Source organism: Neomonachus schauinslandi, chromosome 6 (assembly GCF_002201575.2).
Source record: "Neomonachus schauinslandi chromosome 6, ASM220157v2, whole genome shotgun sequence".
In the NCBI taxonomy this organism is placed as follows: Eukaryota; Metazoa; Chordata; class Mammalia; order Carnivora; family Phocidae; genus Neomonachus; species Neomonachus schauinslandi.
The window spans coordinates 35,975,017-36,001,051 of NC_058408.1; the positions used below are offsets into that span (position 1 = coordinate 35,975,017).

General features: G+C 43.9%; 1 protein-coding gene across 1 annotated transcript in view; it reads left to right on the forward strand.

Annotated features, from left to right (window-relative positions):
- Positions 1-26,035, forward strand: part of HHAT (hedgehog acyltransferase) — a 332,511-nt gene that overhangs the window by 276,839 nt on the left and 29,637 nt on the right. The window contains exon 11 of the mRNA XM_044916357.1: positions 3,375-3,519. Within this exon, the coding sequence (XP_044772292.1) occupies positions 3,375-3,519 (145 nt within the window). The remainder of the gene's footprint in view (positions 1-3,374; positions 3,520-26,035) is intronic.

Sequence of the window (26,035 nt, forward strand, 5' to 3'; positions counted from 1 at the left end):
ATTTATTGATGGATCTCCCCTTGCCCATGTGACTTTTTCCTTCCTTGGACCCCTAAGTATGGAACCTACATCTAGAGTATAAACCAGTGGCTGAGGCCAGATGGTTCCCAAGGTAGAGAGAGAACCTCAGTGTCAAAGCTGTCACCATCTAGGGCGCCTGGGTGGCTCAGTTGGTTAAGCAACTGCCTTCGGCTCAGGTCATGATCCCGGGGTCCTGGGATCGAGTCCCACATCGGGCTCCCAGCTCAGCGGGGAGCCCGCTTCTCCCTCTGACTCTTCCCTCTCATGCTGTTTCTCTGTCTCTTTCTTTCTCTCAAATAAATAAATAAAATCTTAAAAAAAAAAAAACAAAACCTGTCACCACCTATAGTGCATCCAGGGAATCCGAAGAGGAGAGATGAATTACAGCTGAGATTTGTATCTCCTCTGCTATTAATATTAATCATGGGTTATCCACACAGGCCCCCTTTTTGCTCCTGGTCGCCTATCATTCTGCTCTCCCACTGATACACAATGAAGAGAAGTAATGCTTAGTCAAGTTTGCTGCTTGTTGGCAAGGCTAATTTTGTCAGTTCAGAGAATGGGGCTATTAGTTAAATCAGGTTTTTGGATTTTCTTTATCATCACCTATTTTGTCCCCCACCTGCTCACCCTGGGGGGTAATCAAGAACTGCCTGTGAGCATCTTGATTTCTCCTTTATATCTTTCTAGTTCATTGATTCCAACAGCCCACACCTTTAATGTTCTTGCTTAGCTTTTACAAAATTAACTCTTTATAAAAATAGCCCTTCATTTCTGATTTTAGATGTCCTCCCTTGTCTCTGAGAGCAGAGGCTCCTTCATATTTGCCTTTTTATTTTGACTTTTCCTAAGCAGAAATAGGAATTTATTGAATCATGTAGCCAAGTAATCACAGAAGCAAAGGAAGACCCATTGGAACTAGGGCCTCAGGTGCTGGAAAGAGAAGCCCTGTGTCTCAAGCACTCTCTCCCCTTCGTCTCCTCCCTTATTCTGCCCCTTGCCCCTCAGCTCTGCCTCCAACTAGCCTGGCCCTTGCCCCAAACCAGGTCACCTGGTGCCACAGCCCTGCTTAGAAGTCCAATGCAAAGAGTGTTTTCCTCTCTCGATACCTCTCAGTCGGTTATTTAATAACTGTAATCATTTCCTGTAGAAAGAAAAACGCTCTGAGCTTAACCAAGCTATGTGTATTCTCTATCACTGACATTAATATGGAAAAGATTGCATGGGGCCTTTGAATTCCCCTAACAGGATGTAAGGTTGGAGGACACGGATGAGGTTAGAACAGAAGTGGTAGAACATCTGATTCACCGGGTCCCTTAGAAATCAAACATGTTATCAATGGTCCTATACCTAGAGAGAATTATTTGGACACATTTATGCCAATTACAGCAATTTATATTTTATGATTTATTATTCTGGATTTTTCCCCCGTCTCCCTGTTTCCTCTCACCTTGTCTCCCCAGTTACTGCTAACTGAGTCAGTAATACCCAGAAAATATCTTCTCCTGCTCTAAAATGCGGAAACCAGTAGATTAATGTCTCCTTATTCTCAGAGGTGAAGAGTACTGAGTTACAAGCCTGCTTCGTCTCCATTTCTCTTTCATTACCAGTTTTTATACTGTGTGTTATCTCTTATCTGGTCTTGCTTGATAGTATCCCCTGTACGTGCTTGTGGCCTCTTTTAGAACAAGGGAGAGACTAGAGGTCATCTTGTCTGGGCAGCCTCTAACCAGGGACATGTCAGCATCATCTGAGAGCTTTCTAGAACAATCATGTCCAAGCAGATGACTCAGGCAGTGCCTACCACACAGCTTATCCATGAGAAGGCCACACTTTCATATATGGTGGCAGTAAAACCTTGCTCCAAGGTGATGCTGGAGGAGAATGCCATGGATGGGGAGGTATATGGTAGCAGTGGTATCTGAGCATATAGAATAGAAGCTGGGACTGGCAGGAGAGAAAAAGGAGAGGGGGTCAGAAATTCATTTCTCTAGGTTTCCAGAGGACACTGACCAAGGCTTATACAGTAGCCCCAGATGACCCATAGCAGGGTACTCAGAACTAAGTAAACCCCCCTGCTGGAGACACTCTCTAGCTTAATCCTTTTTGCCCATTAGGAATTTGGGTAATTCACATTTCTATTTTTTTTTTTAAGATTTATTTATTTATTTGGGAGAGAGAGAGCTGGGAGGGGAAGGGCAGAGAGAGACAGAAAATCCAAGCAGACTCCCCACTGAGTGTGGAGCCTAATGCAGGGCTGGATCTCACAACCCTGAGATCATGACCTGAGCCAAAATCAAGAGTTGGGTGCTTAACCGACTGAGCCACCCAGGCGTTCCCAGATTCCTATTTATAATTGGAGCACAGCTGAAATCAGGATGCACGTGACCCCAGAGATGTGTAGGTTTCAGAAGGATATTCAGAAACGATCTCTAGACCCTTTGCTCTGTCTTTTTTCCCTGTCTTTGGATTAGCCTGAGGTATTTGTCGGAAACCCTGGGGCCCTTTGGCCCAGTGGTTGCACTGCAGCTAGTTCTCATGCTGCATGCGCAGGCCCGAAGGACAGCGCCCGCAGGCGTGCTGACGGCCCTCACACACTCCGGGCGCAGCGCTGTGATCTCACTCGGTGAGGCCAGCAGAATGGTCAGTGCCGAGAAAGAAAGGCTTTGCTTGCTTTATGCAATCCCCAAGAAGACATTAAAAGGGGAGGAAAAAGTGCAGTGAAGACCTCAGATGGATGGGCAGAATTCTTTACCGTCAGTGCTGGAAACCACTTCTCCATTTCCTGCGTATTTAGGCGCTGTGGCAGGCGACCATCGTGTGACCCTGCTACAGGCTCACTCCCAGTGGGGTCTGTCCCCTGAGCTCTGATTCCAGGAAGGAGGGCGGCTTGTGCTGATTCTCCTGCACCCTCTTAATGGGACTCCTAAGAGCGGGTCAGACTGACAGGGTGGCTTCCCAGAGTCACGTTAACTGGCCCAGAAGATCACCCTGAGCTTGACCTCATGACGTGGAGCTGTGCTGGTCATCAGGGAGAGTTCTCGTACCTGTAGGTTTGCAGAGAACATGTGGGGGCATTCCAGCCAAATCTGAACTAGCATCCATGCTCGTGGGGAGAGGTCAGGGGGAGCCTGTTCCCGTTTGGAGGAGGAAGCAACAAGTTGGGGGCGAGTCGCTTCTTTCCTTAGACCAGAGTGCATGTGCAGTGGGAATAGAGGTTTTGGGAGCAGTCCCAGTCCCGCCCCGCTCAGGCGCCAGGGTGGGCGTCCCGGGCAGGTGCCTGACAGGGGCCGGCGGCACCTCAACGCTGTTTCTCCGCCACCAGGATGACACATCGCCTGTGTTCCCCGCAGGTCCAGTTCCTCTCCCCGCAAGCCCGCCGCCGATTCCACGCCGCCCTGGCGTCCTGTTCCACCTCCATGCTGATCCTGTCCAACCTAGTGTTTCTCGGGGGCAGTCAAGTGGGGAAGATCTACTGGAACAGGATCTTCATACAAGGTAAGTTGCCCAGCAGTGCCATTTTCAGTCAACTTCTTCTTTTCCACGTATGCTCTTGGTACCTTGAATGGATTTAGGGGGAGGCGTTCATTGTTCATGGTATGTGACCCTTGAAATACCGCCCAGAAACAATTCCCTGCATTGAGCTGTGACTTTCAGGGTCCCCTCCTTTGCTGTACCTCTGATCTATCACATGCGGCACGGAACATTACAACGTACTATCCCACCTCTCCCAAACTCTACCTTTGCCTTCTGCTAAGTTAGTGCTCTGGTTTTTAAAATGTTTCCTAATCTTCCTTCCTCCTAATCCCAGCCTTCAGTATACTCCAGAGTCTGTTTCATTTCCACTCTGAACGTCCCACCAGGGAAGGTCCTAAAGCCCCGCTGTGCTCCCTTGCAGCTGTGGGTGTGGCACCTGGGTTTGCCAGGCTCTTTGTTGTGGATGTTTTTGTCTGAGCGCTGGGATGCCAGCAGTACTACTGGTCGACCTCATGTTTACTGTGCAGTAAATGACGTGTCCCCATGTCCACCGCAAAGCCACACCCGCAGCAGGTAAAATGCTAGTCTGTGGGAACTACTGTGAAAACCTTGCATTAACAATCAAGCGTCATTTATTTATGGGCGCAGTTCCTCGGGCTGGAACTGAGAGTTCTATCACAGCCTTAAAGGAATCGGGAGAGTGGAAGCTGCTAACAGTGCCCGTTGCCAGTTTCCTGGATGTGAAGAGCAAAGGTCCCCCTGCTCTGTTTCCCTGACCAGCGGCGTGGTTTTGTGCCTTTGGTTTGGGAAGTTTGGCCAAGTGGCAATGACGTGACTGCACGGCCAGGCTATCATCTCTACGTCTGGGTCCCTGAGGGGCCGGCGATGCTTTCACTGCAGCTTTTTTTGTACCAGAAATAACCCTAGTACAGCTGTGCAATCCCAGAATGCCAGGTCACCAGTCTAAAGCGTGGCAGCTCGGGGGGAGCCAGACTCACAGGGGTCACGAGAGAGCCCTGCTCCGCTTTCCTCTCGTCATTACAAAGCCTTCTTTGATCTTGCTTTCTGAGAAATGTCTTAGCTGATCGTTCCTGAAAAGACAATGTGCTTTTTAAGTGGAAGCTGTCCTTTAATAAAGGTGGAAGCTAATGGGGTGCAGAGGATCTAAAGATAAAAAGCACCCCTCGTCGTGGGTGATAGTGTCCTACTTTTCTTGCCTCCAACCATGGTACGTAGCATGATGCCAAGAACACTGGGACTCGGGGAGAAAATGCTGACTTGGGGTTTGCTGGTCACATGAGCACAAAGGCTCTGAGCTTTGCTTCAGGAAGTCAAACATCAGGTGTTTGCTACTTCCAAGGCCCTGAGAATAGAGGATTAAAAAGAGAAGCACCCACACATGTAGGAGCCAAACGTGCAAACAGAAATGTGCTGCAGACTGAGGTAATGTTATGCCGGATGCGTGAGTGAATTGCTAGAGGTCACAGGACAGAGTGGCTTATCTTCCCATGAAAGTTGGATCTCACAGAAGAGGTGGCATTGGAATTGGAGTTTTGGGCATTCAGTAGGAACTTGACAGGTGGAGAAGGCAGGTATATGGGGGTAATGAGCACTAGCTTCTGGGTCAGATCAGTCTAAGCTCTCAGTGATCTTTCCCCATAGACGTTTGTTTTTATCACAGTTCGGTGCAGGACCAGTGGCTTTTTCTAGGCAGTGACTCTAGGACCTAGAATGTTTCTATTTTGATTCTCTGCTGTCTTGTGCTGGCCTCATGGAGGGAATGAGAACACAGGGATGGTGCCCAAGTGCTAAAGTACCACACGGCATTTCTGCTCATGTTCCACTGGCCAGAGTGAGTCATGTGACTGACCCAAGTGCAAGGTAGGGAGATGTGGGGAAGTACACAGACATTAGTAGGTTATGGCGCAGGAGGAGAGGACATGAGGCAGCCTGGAGATGCCCAAGAGGCAGTTAAAAATGTGTTAGACCATGAAAAACAGTACGGAATTTTGTCAAAAAATTAAAATAGACATACCATATGATCCAGAAATTCCACTACTGGAAAGTTACCCAAAGAAAATGAAAACACTAATTGGAAAAGATAGGTGCACCCTTATGTTCATTGCAGCATTATTTATAATCGCCAAGATATGGAAGCAACCTAAGTGTCCATCAGTAGATGAGTGGATAAAAAGATGTACATATACATAATGGAATATTACTCGGCCATAAAAAAGTCATCTTGCTATTTGTGACATGGCTGGACCTAGAGGGTATCATGTGAAGTGAAATAAGTCAGACGAAGAAGGGCAATATGATTTCACTTATATGTAGATTCTGAAAAAACAAAATAAACAAAACCAGAAACAGACTTGTAAATGCAGAGAACAAACTGGTGGTTGCCACAGGGTGTGGGGGGATGGCCAAAATAGGTGATGGGGATGAAGGGGTACAAACTTTCAGTTATGAAATAAGTAAGTCACAGAGATGAAAGAAAAGTACAGCATAGGGAATATAGTTAATATAGATTATAATAATGTCATATGGTGACAGATGGTAACTATACTTACTGTGGTGAGCACAGCATAATGTACAGAATTGTTGAATGACTATGTTGTGCATTTGAAACTAATATAACATTGTATGTCAGCTGTACTTCAATAATAAAATCTTTTTTTAAATGTAAGTTGCAGTTGGGGAGGGTGAAACTAGGAGCTGTGGGCGTCAAGGGCATAAAGGCAGGTGAGGTGATGGGAGTGGATACAGTTAGCCAGGGAACAGGCACAGAGTGAGAAGAGAACAGGGTGGGAGGTGGCTCCTGGGCATGTGGGCATTTAAAGGGGCAGGGGAAAGATAGTAGCTAAAAGATGTTCTTTCTGTTTCTCAAAGGCATCAAGATCAAAGCATGATTTGCCCTGCACCCTGTGGAGCTAACATCTGGCACACAGGGGTCAGGGCTCTGAGAAAACCGGTCTGCTTCTGCCGAGGTGGGTCCTGCTATGGCCCATGACTGGATCTATGTTGTATCCTTGGAGCCAGGTGCCTGAGTCCTGGAGACCAAATTTCTAAATATGGAGGGCTCTATGCAAGCATTTGTCTCTGGGTTCTCAGGACAGGGAAGCTCAGCTGAGAAGGCATTTACTGTGTCAGAGATTCTTTCAATCAGCCTGATCCCATCTTCGCTGATCTGTCCCCTGGGCCTCCTGAGTCAGGGAATGTCTACTGGGAATTTGACAGTTGTCTCACTTGTCTGTTCCCCACTGTGGGTCTTTGTCTCTGAGTGAATTTCAGTATCGCCTGGAGGAAAGTAAACCAGATGGTGCCAAATCCTCCATCCTTAAGGACTCTGGATTTCTCTTCATAACTAATTTGATTGACCTGATAGAAGATCAGTATGAATATTCATGTTTGGGTACCAAAAATACTAATGAGTTTATAGGATGCTTCCCCATACTCTGATGGGGTGTTATATTAGCTTTCTAAAATGAAAAAAAAAAATCTGAATTCTGAAACTCCTCTGGCCCCAACGGTTTAGATACGGGATTGCTGTCCTATACATGCAGCTGCTGCTGAATGAGCCAGGCCTCTAATACCGTGGTTGTCTCTGGCCACTTCCTTCAGCCACATGGAACCTGCTGTTCCAAGACCCACCTCTGCTCACTGAGGAACATGCAGTGGAGTGAGTGAGGGGATGGGGAGTTCAAGCTCATATTAGATTCCCAGGTTTAATGGGAAGGTGGCCCTTCCCTGGGGGTAACCAGCCTGGTCCCTGTGCACCTTGATCCTTGAGGGGCTGGGACCTGCTGTGATGACAGGTGGTAGCAGGTGTCCCTCTAACAGATCTTGCCTTGGTGAGTCCTGGAAGAGCAGGGAGGGGACAGCCAGGTGTCTGAGGATAGGGATTACAGAAGACGTTGCAGATTCCAGCCCTCCCTCCCATACAGTGCAGGGGCTGAGAGGATACAGCCTCGCTAGTTCTCAGGGAGCCTCTTTACTGCATCACTGATGTCCCTGGAAGCATCTCATGATAGCCTGGAGGAGTTAAGGCCACTGTCTCCCTATCTCGGCACAGATCTGTTTGCTTTAAGCTACAAAGCTTGTGTTAGTAACGGATGTAAAAACCTCTAGCCTGGTCTCTGTGGGGTTGGGGATACCAGACTGTGAAACCAGACCCTTCCCTTTCTGCTCTGCACACTGCCCTGCTGCCCAGGACAGTGGACCATGCCAGCCAAGGGATGGGAGTGCTAAGCGGCCCTCTGAGGGCTCTGGGATGCATCACACACAAATCATTTTGATCAAGTGTTTTCTCTGCCGCAGAGGTTGGAGAAGTAATGTTCAATTAATTGTGGAAAATAAGAATCTATATCTTTGCCTTTAAAAAAAAAGTCCCCAAATTTGTACTATTGAAATTTACTTCCAGCAGCTTGAGGAATTTGAACGTTTGGGCCTCAGACATTTAAGGAGCTTAGCAAGATCCAGGGATCTGAGAAGGATGTGGTCTGGGGATTTGGTCCCTAGGCCTGCTCTCGGAGGGACCCCGCTGTGTGATGCTTTGCGGAGGCAAACTCGGGTTGCTTCTCACATAACTCTTTGGCTTTCAAAAGCATTTTGTTGTTGTTGTTGTTGTTTTAAAGATTTTATTTAGTCATTTGACAGAGAGAGACACAGCGAGAGAGGGAACACAAGCGGGGCGGGGTGGGCGGTTGGGAGAGGGAGAAGTAGGCTTCCCACTGAGCAGGGAGCCCGATGCGGGGGCTCCATCCCAGGACCCTAGGATCATGACCTGAGCCAAAGGCAGACGCTTAACGACTGAGCCACCCAGGCGCCACTCAAAAGCATTTGTTGATGGCAAGAGCTCTCTCATGTCTGCCTTATCCTTGATGTTGAAGTGTAAGTTCATTTCCTGAACAAGCAGATGATGACTGCTCTGTAACTCAGAAATATGAGTGAGTTATAACTCTCAAGTCTGCAAGACCAAGCTCCATAAGCCAGTTGTGTCTCAAGCATCCTCGCAGTGCCCTGTAGTCCTGTGACAGGGGAGAAAAGGTATTCAGCAGGGCTCAATAGACTTTGGGAATATATCTGGCCTTGAGGAGGCCGAGGGCTTTATTAGTATTGTTTGGGTGCAGGGTGGCATTCCTTCTGGAGAGACCATCCACTTTTGTTAGCAGTAGGCAGGGGTTCTATAAAAAAGGGACTTAATCATTTCCCAAGAAGTGGGTTTGCAGTGCCAGGAGTTTGGTAGGAACATGGCATCTAACCAAAATTTTCCTGCCTAACTTCTCATTACACACACACACTCTCTCTCTCTCTCTCTCCTGTTCTTGCCTGATCTAGTTTGGCAAACCCCATCTCAGCACTTAGCTCCTGGAGTGGCCCTGTGCCAAGGCAAGGAGAATTTGCTTCTTTTCCCTCCAGATTGCAATGAGGGAGGAACTAGTAATTTTATAATGCAGGTCAGAACCTTTACACTCCCCATATTCACTTACTATTTCTAGCTGAGAGAGAAGAAAGTATATTTTCTTCCTGATTACTAGCTTGTCCAGACAGTTTATTTGTCTCCTGACTCAAATGGCTCCCGACAGGCATTTTATTTAAAGCTGAACTGGGGTATCTGATACACTGGGAATTCAGGAAGGCTGTGGTTAAATAGAAGCTCATTCCCCTCACATCTTGTTAAGTTCTTGGGACTAAGATTTCATTTTTGTTGAGAGAAGACAGGGGGCAGTCGTCAGTGTCTCGGGGGCCTTCCCTGTGATTACGTTGTCTCGCTGTCTTCAGTAGCCTTTACCTTCAAAGGAAGTTTCTTTTGCTCTGATTGATTCTGCTTCTGCCTCACTGGATCCCCTGCAAGTTCTAGAAGAGTTAGAGGAGCAGGAGATTCCCACCCATTGTACTAGTGGTAAAGTTGATATGTAGAGATAGGTTATACGGTTTATCCATGGTTACACATTGGTCCATTTATGGCCATTCTTGGAATCTGAATTTCAAGACTTTCAGAGGTCTTGGTTTCTTTCTTTCTTTCTTTCTTTTTTTTTAAACTATTTATTATTTGCCAGAGACACAGCGAGAGAGCACAAGCAGGGGGAGCGGCAGAGGGAGAAGCAGGCTTCCCGCTGAGCGGGGAGCCTGATGTGGGACTCGATTCCAGGACCCTGGGACTATGACCTGAGCCAAAGGCAGACACTCAACCGCCTGAGCCCCCCAGACGCCCCAGAGGTCTTGGTTTCTTCTTTACTCTATGCCATGTGGTCATCCAGATGGCTTGGGCATGGGTACTTCAGGCCAAGTCACGAGGTATAGGACACAAGAAATAGTGAGTGGGCGTTCTTATCCAGCAGTGCGCCTGGGGTTATGTTAAAGCTGAGAGAATTTCTAAAACATCTAGAAAGGATTTTGAGTCATAGTACATATAAATACTACTTTCTGTGAGGTTGTGGGAAACTTTTTCCTGTTAACTAGGAGTGTCTGTGAATTCATTTGGAAAGAGTTTTATGGAATATGGGAGCATTTTAAACTGGTCTTTAAATAGATATCACGTAAAGACTAGTAGAACTTAGACACCATTAATCAAATAAAAACCATTTTGATTTTTTACTATTTTATTAACATGTAATATTTGAAGTCTCTACCTCACACTGGCTCCAATCTACCTGCCCTCTATCATATATGTGCAGGGTGATATTCAAAGTATATTACAATCAAATCATTCTGTTATACACCTTAAAGTAATACAATGTTATATGCCAGTCATATCTCAGTAAAACTAGGGGGAAAAGGGAAAAAAGTATATTACAAATATGTTAATAGAAATTAAAATCAGGGCGCCTGGGTGGCTCAGATGGTTGAGCGTCTGCCTTCGGCTCAGGTCATGATCCCAGAGTCCCGGGATCGAGTCCCGCATCGGGCTCCCGCTCTGCGGGGAGTCTGCTTCTCCCTCTGCCTCTCTCTCTCTCTCTCTCTCTCTCATGAATAAATAAATAAATAAAATCTTTAAAAAAAAAAGAAATTAAAATCAAACCAAAATAATTTTAAATAAGTAAGTCCCCTTTGTTCTCTGTGTATCTAGCTGCTCGCCACATGGTATATATTCACTACATACAAGGATATCTGCAGCAGGATTCCCAGACCTGTACTCTAAGGAGCAGACCAGGAAATCACTTGGGATTTCAGTGCATGTGTGGTTTCTGAAATGAACCACACATCCTAGAATTTATGTTGTTAATTTATTTGACTGCTTATCACAGTTACTATAATACCTCCTGCTATGGGTGCAGGAAGAGTTCAGCACCAGCTGGGCCAGCACATGCCAGATGAGGATAAAAGGGGAGTGCCCTCTGTCTGCCCACTGCTTCTGGAACTAGTGCAAGGATAAAGTCTGAAATGGTAACTCTTCTAGTCTTTATCACGTACCAGTAGCCAAGAGACCCTTTTTCCCATACTGCCTCCACCAGTCACTATTGAGCATTTGTTAAAAGTATTAAAAATTAGGGCGCCTGGGTGGCTCAGTTGGTTAAGCGACTGCCTTCAGCTCAGGTCATGATCCTGGAGTCCCGGGATCGAGTCCCGCATCGGGCTCCCTGCTCGGCAGGGAGTCTGCTTCTCCCTCTGACCCTCCTCCCTCTCATGCTCTCTGTCTCTCATTCTCTCTCTCTCAAATAAATAAATAAAATCTTTAAAAAAAAAAGTATTAAAAATTAAGTATATGTAATGCGGGATTCAGTAACATTTTGTAACAGAAGGAAATTCAGCGAGTGCTATCATCACCAGGTGTCTCAGCTTTGGGACAAAGTCTTTTGTGCAGCAGGACCCATTGTTGGGTTTGTTTCCATTTACCACTGCACTGGGCACTGACCACCTGCTTTATGCCACAACCTGCATTTATTTCCTGTGGTTCCTGTAACCAGTCATGACAAACTTGATGGCTTAAAGCAATATAAGTTTATCTCTCGCTGTTCTGGAGGCCAGAAATCTGAATTCAGTTTGCTAGACCAAAGTCAAAGTGTTGGCAAGACTGGTTTCTTCTGGAGGCTCTAGAGTAGAATCTGTTTCCAGCTTCCAGAGGTCACCTACATCCCTTGGCTCATGGTTGACCTTTCTTCTCTTCTAATTATGCTCTCTGTCCCTCTATTTCCGTCCTCACTGTGCCTTCTGTCTTATTCCTCGTGTCTTTTTTTGTAAGGAACCCATGGTTACATCAGGCCCACCTGGATAATCCAGGATAATCTTCCCATATCAAGATCCTTAACTTGATCACATCTGCAAAGTCCCTTTTGCCAAGTAAGGTGGCCTTCATGGGTTTCAGAGATGAGGGCATGGTCATCTTTGGAGGAGCCATTATTTATTCTGGAACAGCACAATAAAGTAATGACTGTGATCAAACAGGACATCCGTTCTGTGGCACCACTGTGATAGATTCTTCCTAAAGAGCTTTGATTATAAAATAGCAAATTGGATATGCCACTAGCTTCATTAAAATGAGAATCAGCCTGTAAAAAGAAATGGTACTTGAATTTCACAGAAGTATGCATGTGAGGTTTGTTATCTTGAGGGTATTTAGAAAGTCATGTTTAGGGGAAAGCTACAGCTTCGCCTGCTCAGCTCAGTTCCCCATTCGTTGGGAACAAAGCTCTCCCATCCCACTCTCAATCTGTGCCATTCTGCTGGGGCACACCCTACACCTGAGATCTTGGGTTCAGCATGTGACCGAGACTGGCCAGTCAGTGTGGCCCATCTCCCCATGCAGAGAAATTCCAGAATTTCTGTTGGAACTGTCAGGAAGGAAAAAACGTTCTTTCCTTTGCTGCTGTGGAGGAGTCAGAACATTGGGCGGGAGCTGGGGCAGCCCTCTTGGTACCACCAGGGGGAGCCAAGTAGCAAGAAAAGCCAACTCCAAGGAAAGGAGAGCTGCATGTTGGATGCTATAGTTTTGAGATGACCCACCGCCACGTATTTTTAAGCCCCTAGATCCAGGAGTTCTTGAAGCTAACATATCTGTGTACTTTCCAGTTATAGGAATTTATTTTTGTTTATTTTTTTTTTTTTTACTCAACTCATGTTGGCACACAGTTCTCCAGGGTTCTCTTGTGTTTGTGCATATCTTTTGACTCTCTTTCAGACCATATTTCCAAGAATATTTGTATAACAAATATCTTTAGAAGATGGAAATTGTATCTTTCTCCAAAGTAAAGGGTATTTGTTTACCATTCAGTATAATAAATATAACAATTCAGTATAATAAAGATAATATCCTTCTCTGGGACAAGGTCAGGCAGGCTTACTGCTCGTTATAAAATATTTGGATTTCCTAAGCCTGGGTTTATCTTCTATGAATACCTCACTGCCTGTGCGGGCATCGTCTGGCTCTCTTTGCATTGCATTGTGGGATGAGGGGCTCAGGAAAATGGCACAGATGCTCTGGCTACTGTTACTGCTCTGAGTAATAAAGTCCTTCGTCTCTGACCCAAGAGTCTTGTGTCTTCTGCCAGCATCCTGAAATTGTGACAAGCTAATTTGTTAATTGCAAGTAGGGTAAAATCTCAGACCCTTCAGTGACTGACAATCCAGTTTGGTTGGGTTTCTGTCACTTGTAACCAAAAGCAGCCTGATTAATGTAGATTAACCTAAAAAATGTAGGTAGAACATACCACTCTGACAGGTTCTTAAGGGAAGGATACTTGGGGAGATTCTTGTATACTGAATCATTTTTTTTCATAGAGCCAGTTTTGGCTTCTGTTCTTCCTAATACAGAAACTTGGAAAAATTGTATACCCTGTTATGCTTTTTAGTGTGGGCATCTAAATTCTTCTATTGTAAATTTAAATAAATATAAAAGATCTCATTTTTGCCATAATATGAATATCGATATTTAAAAATAAAACTGATACCTTTAAATAGTATAGATTGTAAGTAATTTAGTGATTTGCTATCCACCATCATCCTTTTAAAATGTATATGGGCAAGACCTTCTTTCACAGTGATATTTCCTTGATCTATTTGTATTTCATTTCTCCCACAGAATTTTGTCTTGTTTAAAAGTTACTTCTTTTTTTGGGTATCCTACTTCTCTGTAGCATTATTGTGTTGTTTGTTTGCTTTTTGATTACCGTAAGGCTAGAAACATAAACATTTCTCCTAGACTGAGTCATTATTACTATTATTATCAGTACAAAAATGGTAACAATAACAAGTAATTATTAAACCTAAAATGTAAAATTTTATTAGAAATGCATTTCTCTTGAGGTGAATAATGTAAGAATTTGTGGTTATTTGAGTTAAGGAATTTTGTAATTATCCCTTTATTTTGTCCCTCTGTTTTCAAGCTTTATATTAAAATATGGCCCAGAAACATGCACATAAGAATTTTCTCTAAGTGAACACACATGTGTAACTGGTGCCTAGAGGTCCCTTCTTAGGACTCTACCAATTACTACCTGCCCTTAGGTGACTATTCTGGCTTCTAAATGCACATCTTTTTGTTACAGAGCTTGTTTCTTTTTTAAATATGTATATAAATAGAATCACATACTATGTATTCTTTTGTGTCTGGCTTTTTTGGCTCAATATCATGTTAAGAAATTCATCCATATTTTTGAGTGTGGTTATAGATTTTTCCTGCTTAGTACTGTAAAGTATGGCATTGTGTGAACATGTTACAATTCATTTCTCCATTCTGTTGTTGATGAACATAGCAGCTATTGGTTCCTCTGATCAGATTGATGACCTGTGGTGAAACTATGTACACAGTTTGTTGGGTGGACCCCAGAGAATGGGATTGCTCTATCACACACTATACATACATTCTGCTTTTGTAGACACTGCCAAACAATTTCACAGCATATTGTACCAATTCCCTTGAGGGTTTTACACCCTGGAACAATACCCTGAGGTAACATAAGGATGGAGGGATAGCTTACCTTTCCTTTGTAAGGTGGGATAAAGGATATGAGAGAAGAAGGGAGAAGGAGAACCTTAACCTTAGGTTAATTTTTAAAGAAAAATGTGTGTATTTATATTTATTTATGTGTGTGTATATATATGGAATTGAGGATCTGGAAATTAATTCTTCTAAACTTATCCATGTTGTTTATACTTTGAAAGTCCTGCTGTAACTCAGTGTGAAGAGTAGTGCCCTGTAGGGGAAAGAAGGTCACTGTTCCGTGTCCCACTCCATAGTCTTTATTGCCGCCCAAAGGAAGGGAGGGTTGATCTGGACTGGACCCTGGTTGTTGGGGTGAGCATGTATCATTTAGCCACTGCTGCGTAACAAACCACCATAGTTTAAGGGAAGAAGTATTTATTTAGCTCATGAGTCTGTGTCAGTTTGGGGACTGGCTGGTCTCGGACAGCCTCGGGCCTACATGTGTGGGTCCGCCATTTGGTGGATTTAGCAGGGCTTTCACATTTCTATGGCCTTGGCTGGGATGAACTGACGGAATCAGGTCTGCTTCGCGTTGACTTCTTATCGTCCAGTGGACTTGCCCAGGCTTGTTCACACGGCAGTCCTCACAGTTCATGAGGGAGCAGCAGTGTGTGAGGACTTTCAGGCTTTGGCTCCGACCTGACACGCTGTCACTTCTGCATTCTTTTGGCCAAAGCATGTGATCAAGCTAGTCCAAGTTCACGGGCGGGACAGTAGACTCCATCTCCTGGTGGGAGGAGCCGTACACTTGTATTGCAAAGGTGTTGATACAGGAATTTCAAGGAGTGCGAGCATTTTTGCAGTCTATCTCAGTTGCATATTCAGAGGGACAGAGAGCTGGCCAGTAGTGTGGCTGTTTAGATGATCCCATGAGGCTGGAGAGGTAACAAGAATCACACTGGTCCCATTTTGCCATCATTCCCTGTGGCCTCTTCTCCTCTTGTGGCCATTTCTCCCTTTCCCCCCCTGCAGAAGCTTTCTCTGTATTCCCCGCCCCCCCCCATGTAGTAGTTCCTATCTTTTTGTTATTTTGGCTGGTGAAGGCCAGGAGAGGGTGTGGGGCTAAGGCCTAGGCCAGCTCTACCTTGCAGTGAAGTAATCACAAGCACTCTTGCACTCGTGCGTGCATGCATGTGTGCATGTCTGGTATCCATACGGTTAAAATCTGGAACATCGGGACATTCAGGCTGGTTTGACTTAAAGGAGCTTCCCTGTGGTCCAGCCTAGCCATGCGGAGTTCTGCATAGGGTGTGGGGCCAGAGCCCAGCTAATAAGCAAGTATTCCTTTGCTTTACGTAGACATGTAGGCTGCTTGGCATTCGGATTTTCCTCAGGGCTTCGAATAATGTCACTCAATGCCGGTTAGTGGCATCCACTGTTACTGTCCTAACTACTGATTGTTCATCAGTGTTTGCTTCACCAGCTCAGTTGATCTGCTTGGCAATCCTGTGAGACAGTTTAGGCAGAAGTTACCACAGTGTTACCAAGAACCCTGAGGCTCTGAGAGGCTAGGAAACCTGTTCATCATTACACAGCCAGGAAGCAGAAAGACATGCGAGTCCCAGGCCTTTTGACTCCAGGTCCCACGTTCTTTGTGCTATACTATACTCTAGCCTCTTTGCTCTGTGAGGCCCACATCAAGACAGGCAACCACTGTTTTCATGACAGAACATCTCTGGATGCGACTGTCGGAGACCTAGTCTGTGGTGCCTGGCTCCTTGTTCTGTTCCTGGCACTTATCATGGGGGGTCGGAGGGAGGTGACAGGAATCAGACTTCCAGGTTTTCGGGCTGATAGGCCAGCCCATGGCCATAGCTGGGTTGGCCGCTAGCTGGTCTGCACCACCAAACAACTGTTTTTCTTCTGAGTTTGCTCAGTTGGTGCAGGACTCTCACTTACCTGACAAATCAACGCTCAGGTGTTGGCTTTCCCTCTGTTAGGCTTACTCAGGCATTGCATTAGCTTGCTCATAAGCCTGTTCCTAATATTAATCACCCTTACTCAGACTCAGGAGAACAGGGAAAGAAGATCGTTTTGTTTGGGCATGCTGTCTGAATTACCAGAGTAAATGATCTCAGGATGGCTGTCGTGAGAGCCAAAGACCTGTACTACCTTGCACCGTGCTGAAAATGCAGCCCCAGACAGCAACGTGGGCTGCTGGTGGCTCTTTTGTTTGCAGTAAATATCAGAAAGTGGAATCCACAGGGACTTTCCTTGCCTCAGGAATTCTGTCCAGCACTGTGGTCACCTCTCTTGAGTGTAATCAAGGCAGTCAAGTATTTCAATGAATATTCAGTGAATGAGAATGAAAACCACAGAGAAAAACTGTTCATTGTCTTGAAATAAAGACAGAAACAAAAATGAATCCTGTTTGTGAGTGCCCATTTAGTACCTCACGGAATAGTTAAAGGGTCAGAGGTTGGTGTGGGCAGGCAGTTGAGCCTCACCGGGGCCCTTTTTCTCCGTACTGCCTTGCAGTCCTACCAGCCGCCATCCTGTTCACATTCCCTGCTGCTGTGTATTCTTTGCAGGGGAAACCTACTAAGAGAGTAAGACATGGCGAAGGGGGTGTGATGGATTGAGTTGTGTCCCCCCAAAAGATATGATGAAGTCCTAAACCCAGTATCTCAAAACTTGACTTTATTTGGAAATAGGGTCTTTACAGAGAGAATCACATTAAAATGAGACCATTGGGGTGGGCCCTAATCCATATGACTGGTGTCCTTATAAAATGAGGAGATTTGGGCACAGAGACAGATGTGCAGAGGGAAGATGTTCTGAAGCCGAGGGGGAAGGAGGGCCACGTGAAGACACGTGCGCGGGAAGCCTGGAGCCACCGGAAGCCACAAGAGGCAAGGAAGGAACCCCCCCTGGGGGCCTCTGAGGAAGCATGGCCCTGCCAACACCTTGCCTTCAGACTTCTGGCCTCCAGAAGGATGACAAATTTCTGTTGTTCAAGCCATACCGTTTATGGTGCTTTGTTATGGCAGCCCTGGGAAACTCCTACAGGTTGTGTGGCGCAGGAAGGTGGCAGGAGGTGGGATAAGGTACTGAGATGGGTCGGCAGTGACTTCTTCCCCACTTAGAGAAATGGAGCAGTTCAGAGCATGAGTCTAGAACCAGAAGGTCAGAACACTCTCTTTAAGTTAAGTCCATGCCTAATATTTGTCTTCTCATCATGTGTCCTCTAAGCCAGACAGAAAGAGCTGATCTGGAATTCTGTGTCTCCCATGTCGGGCTGGCACACTGAGGCTGCCTGCGAGGTCAAGCGGGACTGACCCCCACTTGGAAGTGGCCCAGCCTCCAGCCAACCCAAGGCTTGAAGCCTTTGTCCCCCATGCAGGCCTGAGCAGCACCCCTGCAGGACCCCCTTGCTCCCCTCTGCTCTCCTCTGGGCATTGTCACACTCCAGCTGCTGCTAACTCTTTCCCAGAGGAGGAGGCAGCGACTAATTTTAGCCCTAGGTAGGTCTCTAGGAAGCATGTCTCAGGAATTTTCTTTATTTTTCGGGTGGCATTTTCATGTGACCTTGGGGGTGAGAAACTGAGAAGACTCCCCTTCTGTCAGTAAAGTCAAAGGGGAAATCTAATATTTTGTTTTAAAGGTGCTTGTCTTGCTGTGCTGTTAGAAGTCTTGAAGGAACTAGGAGTATGTACCAAAGGGAGTTACCTAAAACCTGTGGCTTTTAGAGGGAGAAGGAAGCAGACAACTGAGGGCTGAGGCAGGGGATAGAACGCTGCTCCAGAGAGCATTAGAAAGATGTATCTGGCCTGCTGTGGCGAGACCAAGCCACCCAGTTTATGACGCAGAAACATGGGTTTTGCTTGATTTCCCTTTCCCCAGTTGTCTGTTTTCATATTGGGTAGACAGAACCATTTTCATAGTCTTTGTTCCAAGTTGAGTCTCCTAGGTGAAAAGGTCTTTGAGCATATTTGTTGTAATGTACAAGAGCGGATCGTTTGTATTCTGAGGGTTGCCAGTCACACAAAATCAAAAAGATGTCCGACGGCATAATGGGCGCTGTTGTGTGCTGACTTTCAAATGACAAATAGCCTATCAGTGGTCACATAGGCCTGTCTTGGGAGCCATGCCTTTCCTAGGAAAGTCATTGTTTTTTACTAAGCTAGAAGAAACCAGGTAACTTTTAACATTAAAAAAGTTGCTTCTAGGGGCACCTGGGTGGCTCAGTCGTTAAGCGTCTGCCTTCGGCCCAGGTCGTGATCTCAGGGTCCTGGGATCGAGCCCCGCATCGGGCTCCCTGCTCTGTGGGAAGCCTGCTTCTCCCTCTCCCACTCCCCCTGCCTGTGTTCCCTCTCTCGCTGTGTCTCTCTCTGTCAAATAAATAAATAAAAAATCTTAAAAAAAAAAAGTTGCTTCTAGTCCTGTTTTAACATTCTATTCGTGTCTATAGTTACCTATCACTTACTTTTCTCATATTTGAAGCTTGCTTCTTGATTACTTTTTCACTTCATGGCTGCCCCAAAAAGATTGCTGGAGGGTTGGGTCATACCTTTTGCATTGCTGTAAAAAATTGCTATCATCAGTGAAGATTTTACTAAAAGAAGCAAAACTACAGAGTAAGGAAATAAGAAATTGGGAAGCTTCTCAGCCTATCTGATTCAGGAAGAAGAGGCACAGTGGTCAGGTGAGCCTGGATGAGGCTAAGCTCTTTTTTACAGAGAAAATTGCTTGAAGGAGAGGGCCTCCCTGTACTCTGCCAGTTATACTGAGTACTTAGGATACAGTGATAAGCAAACGTGGCAAAATGTGCCACAGTGCTTTGAGACATAGCACTTTGATAAGTGCTTTGGGAGCAAAAAGGTGAATGCTTAACTTTATCTTATGGGTGAGAAGGTGACATCAGAGGTGGGCTTAAAGGATGAGTAAGTACCAGACTTGAGGGATAGGTACAGCATTCACAAAACCATGAAGCCATAAAATTGCACATTGCAGAAACTGTAAGCATATCAGGATCATGGTGGGAAAGAGGCAAGACATGGTTTTGGTGAATAGGCTGGTTGCGCCAGAGGACTCCAAAAAGTTACGAAGACCATACTTGTCATGCTACAGAGTGTGGACTTCATCCTTAGTAGGCTGGGGGAGGGGTGGGCCACAGAAAGATTTTTGCAAGAGAGTAACATGATTCTCATTTTTGAAAAATCTGTGTTGCGGTAATGTAGAGGCTGGTTTGTAGAAGAGCAGTACTTAGAGCAGAGAGGCCAGGCAAGGGGCTGTGTGAGGGATGACAGGGGATGCTGGCTGTCAAAAGACAGGAGAAGTCTTCAGAATTCTCCCAGGGAAGATTTTAGGGAATTATCTAAGTCTTCGTAATTTGTGTAGTTTAATGGTTTTGGTACCTGAGATGGACAAGAATACTTGAGGTTTATATTGCTGTTTTGTAGATCAGTTAGATTAATTTCTGAATTTTGAAGAAAAAATGGCCACTGCAGACTTCTCTGTTTCCTTACCTTTGCCTCTGGAGTTTGAGGGAATATGCAAGTGTGTCAAGGAAAATGCCAAGGCATAGAGGTGGTCTCTGTGGAGATAGGCAGCTTGCTCAATAAACTGCCTGGATTAATTCTTTCTCCAAGGCCAATTCATCCAGGAAGTATCATGGGTCATGTGTTTCTTGTTCTTTGCAGATATTTTCAGATTTGTCTTTTGTTTCTTTTTTTTTTTTTTTTTTTAAGATTTTTTTTTTATTTATTTATTTGAGACAGAGAGAATGAGATACAGAGAGCATGAGAGGGAGGAGGGTCAGAGGGAGAAGCAGACTCCCTGCCGAGCAGGGAGCCCGATGCGGGACTCGATCCAGGGACTCCAGGATCATGACCTGAGCCGAAGGCAGTCGCCCAACCAACTGAGCCACCCAGGCGCCCCATGTCTTTTGTTTCTTAAACATAGTGAGTATAGTTGCTTTATAATCTGTGCTTGATACTTTCAATATGTTACATCTGTATTTACATCTATTGTCTTCTTTTTGTGCTGGGTCTTATCCATAGTCCCTCTTTCCTTATATGCTTAGTTATCTTTGACTGCATGCTGCTCATTGTCTTCTGTAATTATATGTGGGGTTGAGGCCTACCATGAAGGTGCCTTCCTTCCTCCAGACAAAATTTGTGCTTGTATCTGATAGATACCAGATAGGACTGGTTCATGGTTATATTCTCTTAGGGAGAGATTCACTTCTTCCTCCCCTTCTTTGGAAGAAGGAGGCTATGTTTACATCTGGCTCACCATTAACCTGTAGGTGATTTGATTCCTTTTTAGGCCCCAACCTAATGTGCTTTTGTGATTTGCCTATTAGACTCACTACTTTTAGCAGGCCCTGGAATTTTTTTCTTCTGTTATCTTACCCCAAATATTGTAGCCCGGTCTGGAAAGACAAATGTTCTCATGACAAAAATATTTTTAAGAACTTCCCTTGTCTCCCCTGGTTCTCATTTTCTCTTAGATTTTGGCCAGGAAATTCCTTATGATTGTGCAGAACATTGCCAGCCTTTTGAAAAAAATTAAAATATTTAGCAATTTTAGTTTGTTTTTTTTTTTCTTCTGGTGAGAATTTTTTTTCTTCCAGTTGCAGGGAGAACTGGTCTAAATAGCTTAACTGGCATAGCCAGAAACAGAAGTCTTCCTTAGATTCTCTAGAAATCCTAATTTTCCTCTGAGTCGAACATACCATTTGAAATATCCAAGAAATGATAATATCCTTCAAATACAAACAGAAGGCATCATATAAATTCTTGATAAATGAATTCATATTGGATTGCTAAGAGAAGGTAGATGTATTTGAGGAATCCCCTAATTTCTGAAGGCTGTGTTTCAGTCGTAGTGTAGAATGGTGGTAAAGGACTCTGAAGTCAAACACAGTTGAGTCATTTACTAGCTTTGGGACCTTGGACAAGATACCTATCCTAACACATTGTTTCTCACCTGTAATTTGAGAAAAATATATACCTCATAGGTGAATGTGGAGATTATATAAGATAATGAATATAAAACCTTGCACAGCCCTTACTGTGACTGGTAGCTTATTATTGGTAATATTATTAACACTATTCCACCTATGTAGCACCTTTTCTTCTGTCAAAAATACTTCGGTGGATATTCAACATGCAAAAGAATGAAGTTGCATCCCTACCTCACATCATATACCAAAATTAACTCAAAATGCATCAAGACCTAAGTGTAAAAACTAGAGCTACAAAATTCTTTTGGGGGCAAATCTTTGTGACCTTGGTTAGCCAATGGTTTCTTGTATATGGCATCAAAAACCCAAGTAACAAAAGGAAAAATAATAGATCAGCTGGACATCATTGAAATTAATTTTTTGTGTGTGATTCAAAAGGCAGCATCAGGAAAGTAAAAATGCAACTGGAATGTGAGAAAATTTTGCAAACCATATATCTGATCATTTGTATCTGGAACTCATGAAGAATTATTACAACTCAATAATAAAATGACACATAATATAAAATGGGCAAAGGATCTGAATAAACATTTATCCAAAGAAGATATACAAATGGCCAATAGGCACATGAAAATATATTCAACATCATTAGCCATCAGGAAAATGCAAATCAAAACCATAATGAGGTATCACTTCACAACCTATAATAAGATTGCTGTAATAAGAATTGAACAAACCCAAAATGAAAAATAAGCGTTGGTGAGAGAAATTTGAATGCTCGTGTACCACCAGTGGAACTGTAATATAGTTCTGTTTATAGACATTTTGGACTTTTTGGAATATAGTCTGGAACTTCTTCAAAAAGTTAAACAGAGCTACCCTGTGACCCAGTAATTCTACTCCTAGGTGTATACCCAAGAAAAATGAAAATAAAGATCCACACAAAACTTGTACATGAATGTTCATAGCAGGATTATTCATAATAGTGAAAAAGGTGGGAGCAGCCCATATGTCCATCAATTGATGAATAGGTGAATAAGATGTCATATAATCTATACAGTGAAGTATTATTCAGCAATAAAAAGGAATGAAGTACTGATACATGCTACAGCATAAATGAATGTTGAAAACATTATTGAAAGTGAAAGAAGCCAATCACAAAGGACCACATATTGTGTGATTCCATTTCTATGAAATTTCCAGAATAGGCCAATCTATGGAGATAAAAAGTATATTAGTGGTTGCTTTAAGGCTGGAAGAGATGGGAGTTTAGGGGGTCATGGCTAATGTTCACAGGGTTCCTTTTTGGGCAAGGGGCGGATACAATATTCTAAAATTGACTGTGGTAATGGTTGCACAACTCTGAGTATAAAAGCCATTGAATTATACACTTTACATGGGTTAATTGTATAGTATTTTAATTACATCTCAATAAATTTGTTTAAAATTAGTTTGGGGCTAAAGGATAATTGGTCTGGCAGTTACTTTATCTGTTACTCAATCCATCTGTCTGTTCGTCTGTCCATCTATTCATTTATCCACCTGACCTTCTTTCAGTTTATTCTTCCTTCCATCCTCCCATAACATTCCATCTCATTTTCTCTTTCCTTTTTTTTTTTTTTAAGATTTTGTTTATTTATTTGTCAGAGAGAGAGAGAGACCGCGCGCACTCACAAGTGCAGAGGGAGAAGCAGGCTCCCCGCTGAGCAAGGAGCCCAATGTGGGACTCGATCCCAGGATCCTGGGATCATGACCAGAGCCAAAGGCAGACACTTAACCGACTGAGCCACCCAGGAGTCCCTCATTTTCTCTTTCCTACTTCACTCTATAAATCCAAAAACATTCAGTGGTCATCTGTTAAAGTCTGGTGAACCATGCTATTCCCTGCCTTTTATCATGTTAGTTTGGCATTTCTAGTATCCTTATGAGTTGCAACTGCCTAGCATAAGGTGACTTTTCCAAGCTCTCCAGAGGAAATGCTCTTTATATCCATCCAGTAAATGGATTGATGCACACAAGTGGGAAGTTTGTTATGTAACCAGGGGTATGCTGAAGTAGCAGGAACACCTGGGCCACATCTGATGAGTCCTCAGAATGGTATGTAGGGAATTTTCTGGTTTTGTTTGTTTGCTATGACAACTCAATGTTAAATATGTATGACATTCTCTCTTGCCTCCCGTCTGTGGCTAAGTGCAGGTTTGATGCCTGGTAGCTGCATTTCTCATTATTAACACAATGTTGAAAGATTTCAGGGTTGACCTGGTCTAACACAGCTTAGTTAATGAGATTGCTCCCCTTTGTGTCATCATTAATCAGTATGATGTCAGCTCTTCTCTGGCCCAGACTCCAGTACAGTTTCCACAGTTGATGCTCATGAGAATCACTTGAAAAGCTTATTTAAAATGCAAAATCCGGAGTCCCTACCTCTAAGAGATTCTGATTCAGTAGGTCTAGGGTGGCACCCAGGAATCTGTATTTCAGTAAACATCCTTAGTAAATCTGATGGGGATGCTCCTTTTTTGACCCAGAGATCCTCTCCCATAATTGATCTGTCAGTTCCAGCATTACTTAACAACATGGGAAACTTCTGATTCCCCTTCTAGTGTCCTCCTGTGCCAGTTTCTTCAAGCCTAGAGCTGTTGCACCATGGCTAGGAAGGAGCAAATCTTATTCTTTTGAATGAATGAATGTGAGCCTCTCCCACTGTGTTTAGTGGGTAGAATCTGTAATGTGCTTTGAGATTCTTGAAGGAAACAAGGACCCAACTGCTCTAGGTAACTTTCTGAGGTCCAATGATGGAGATAATCCAAACTGTAACATATCCAAGTAATCAGCATCTGAGTGTAGACGCATGTTGTTAGATACCAGATTTTTGCACCCTCTTCAATTTGCTCGATTTGATAGGGAAAACAGAACTTGAATTTTAGGAGATTAAGATGGAGGCGCCTTAGGAAGACAATGACAAGGGCCAGCGGAGAGTGGAATAGGGGCAATGTTAGTTGTAGTGAAAACGCTTGTTTGAACATGGATAACTGAGTGCTGACTCCAGTAAGGTGGAGAGGAAGTTTTAAAATGCTTCTATTTTTTTTATTATGTTATGTTAATCACCATACATTACATCATTAGTTTTTGATGTAGTGTTCCATGATTCATTGTTTGTGTATAACACCCAGGGCTCCATGCAGAACGTGCCCTCTTTAATACCCATCACCAGGCTCACCCATCCCCCCACCCCCACCCCTCTAGAACCCTCAGTTTGTTTCTCAGGGTCCATCGTCTCTCATGGTTCGTCTCCCCCTCCGATTTCCCCCCTTCATTCTTCCCCCCCCCCCCTCTCTTTTTCTTCTTTTTTTTTTTTTTTTTTTTTAACATACAATGTATTATTTGTTTCAGAGGTACAGGTCTGTGATTCATCAGTCTTACACAATTCACAGTGCTCACCATAGCACATACTCTCCCCAATGTCTATCATCCAGCCACCCCATCCCTCCCACCCCCCACCACTCCAGCAACCCTCAGTTTGTTTCCTGAGATTAAGAATTCCTCATATCAGTGAGATCATCTGATACATGTCTTTCTCTGATTGACTTATTTCACTCAGCATAATACCCTCCAGTTCCGTCCACGTCGTTGCAAATGGCAAGATTTCATTCCTAATAAATAAATAAATAAATAAATAAGTAAATAAATAAAATGCCTGTACATATACACATACTTCAAACTGCTGTGTGGATGCATGTTTTCCTTATGAAGACAATAAATCCATCAGAGCACCAAAGTACTAAACCCTGTCACCACCTAAATGCCTTTGTGGAAGCCCTCATTACACATGGGGCTGTATTTAAAAAAAAAACACTTTAGGTGATGCCAGCCATCTTTGTTATTGGGGATCTTGATGTCCAAGACGTTGTTGGCGTACCCCAACATGGGAGGAGGAGAATGAAACTAAATTTCAGTTGAACAGGAGAGAGGAAATACTTAATTGCATCTTACAATATACATTTTGAAAAGCACTGTCATTGACATTGCAGTCCTGTAATATAGACTGAGCGGTAAGTGAGGGAGCTAGAACTTAGTGAAATGATGACAAACCCACTTAGCCAGGAAAGGGCAGAGCTGAAACTCTGAAGCCGTGTCATCCAGTTCCTTTTTCAGTGCTAGGAAGATGTGGAAGTTTCAGCTAAGAATGTGTCTGGAGTTGATAACTTAGGAATCCTACTTTGTTATTCTTTAGGGTATGGATGATGGACTACTGAACATTGCATGAAAAGAGCTATATAAATATTTGTGACATGAGTATGGATGATTAGTGTACTTGTTTGGGGACGAACTTAATGTCTATCCAGCAGCATAGGAAAACCTCATCATTAATCTTAAAGGCCAAGAAGCCTTCCTAAAAGGGGTAGATCTTGTTTTTCCATTTTTAATGTAGCATTCCTTTTTTTGAAGTTTTATTTAAACATTTCATGAAGTGTATGGATCTTACGTTTGTGGCATGATGAGTTTTCATAAAGTAGACACACCTGTTTAGCTAGTACCCAGCACTATGGAAGTTTCTCTTTGTGGTTCTTTCTAGTTACAACCCCCTCTAGGGTAACCAGCATCCTGATACCTGATGTCATAGATGAATTTTGCCTGTGAACTTTATTTAAATAGAATAATAAGGTACTATCAGTTCAGCAGTATTGCTTATGTTGAAAGTGTGA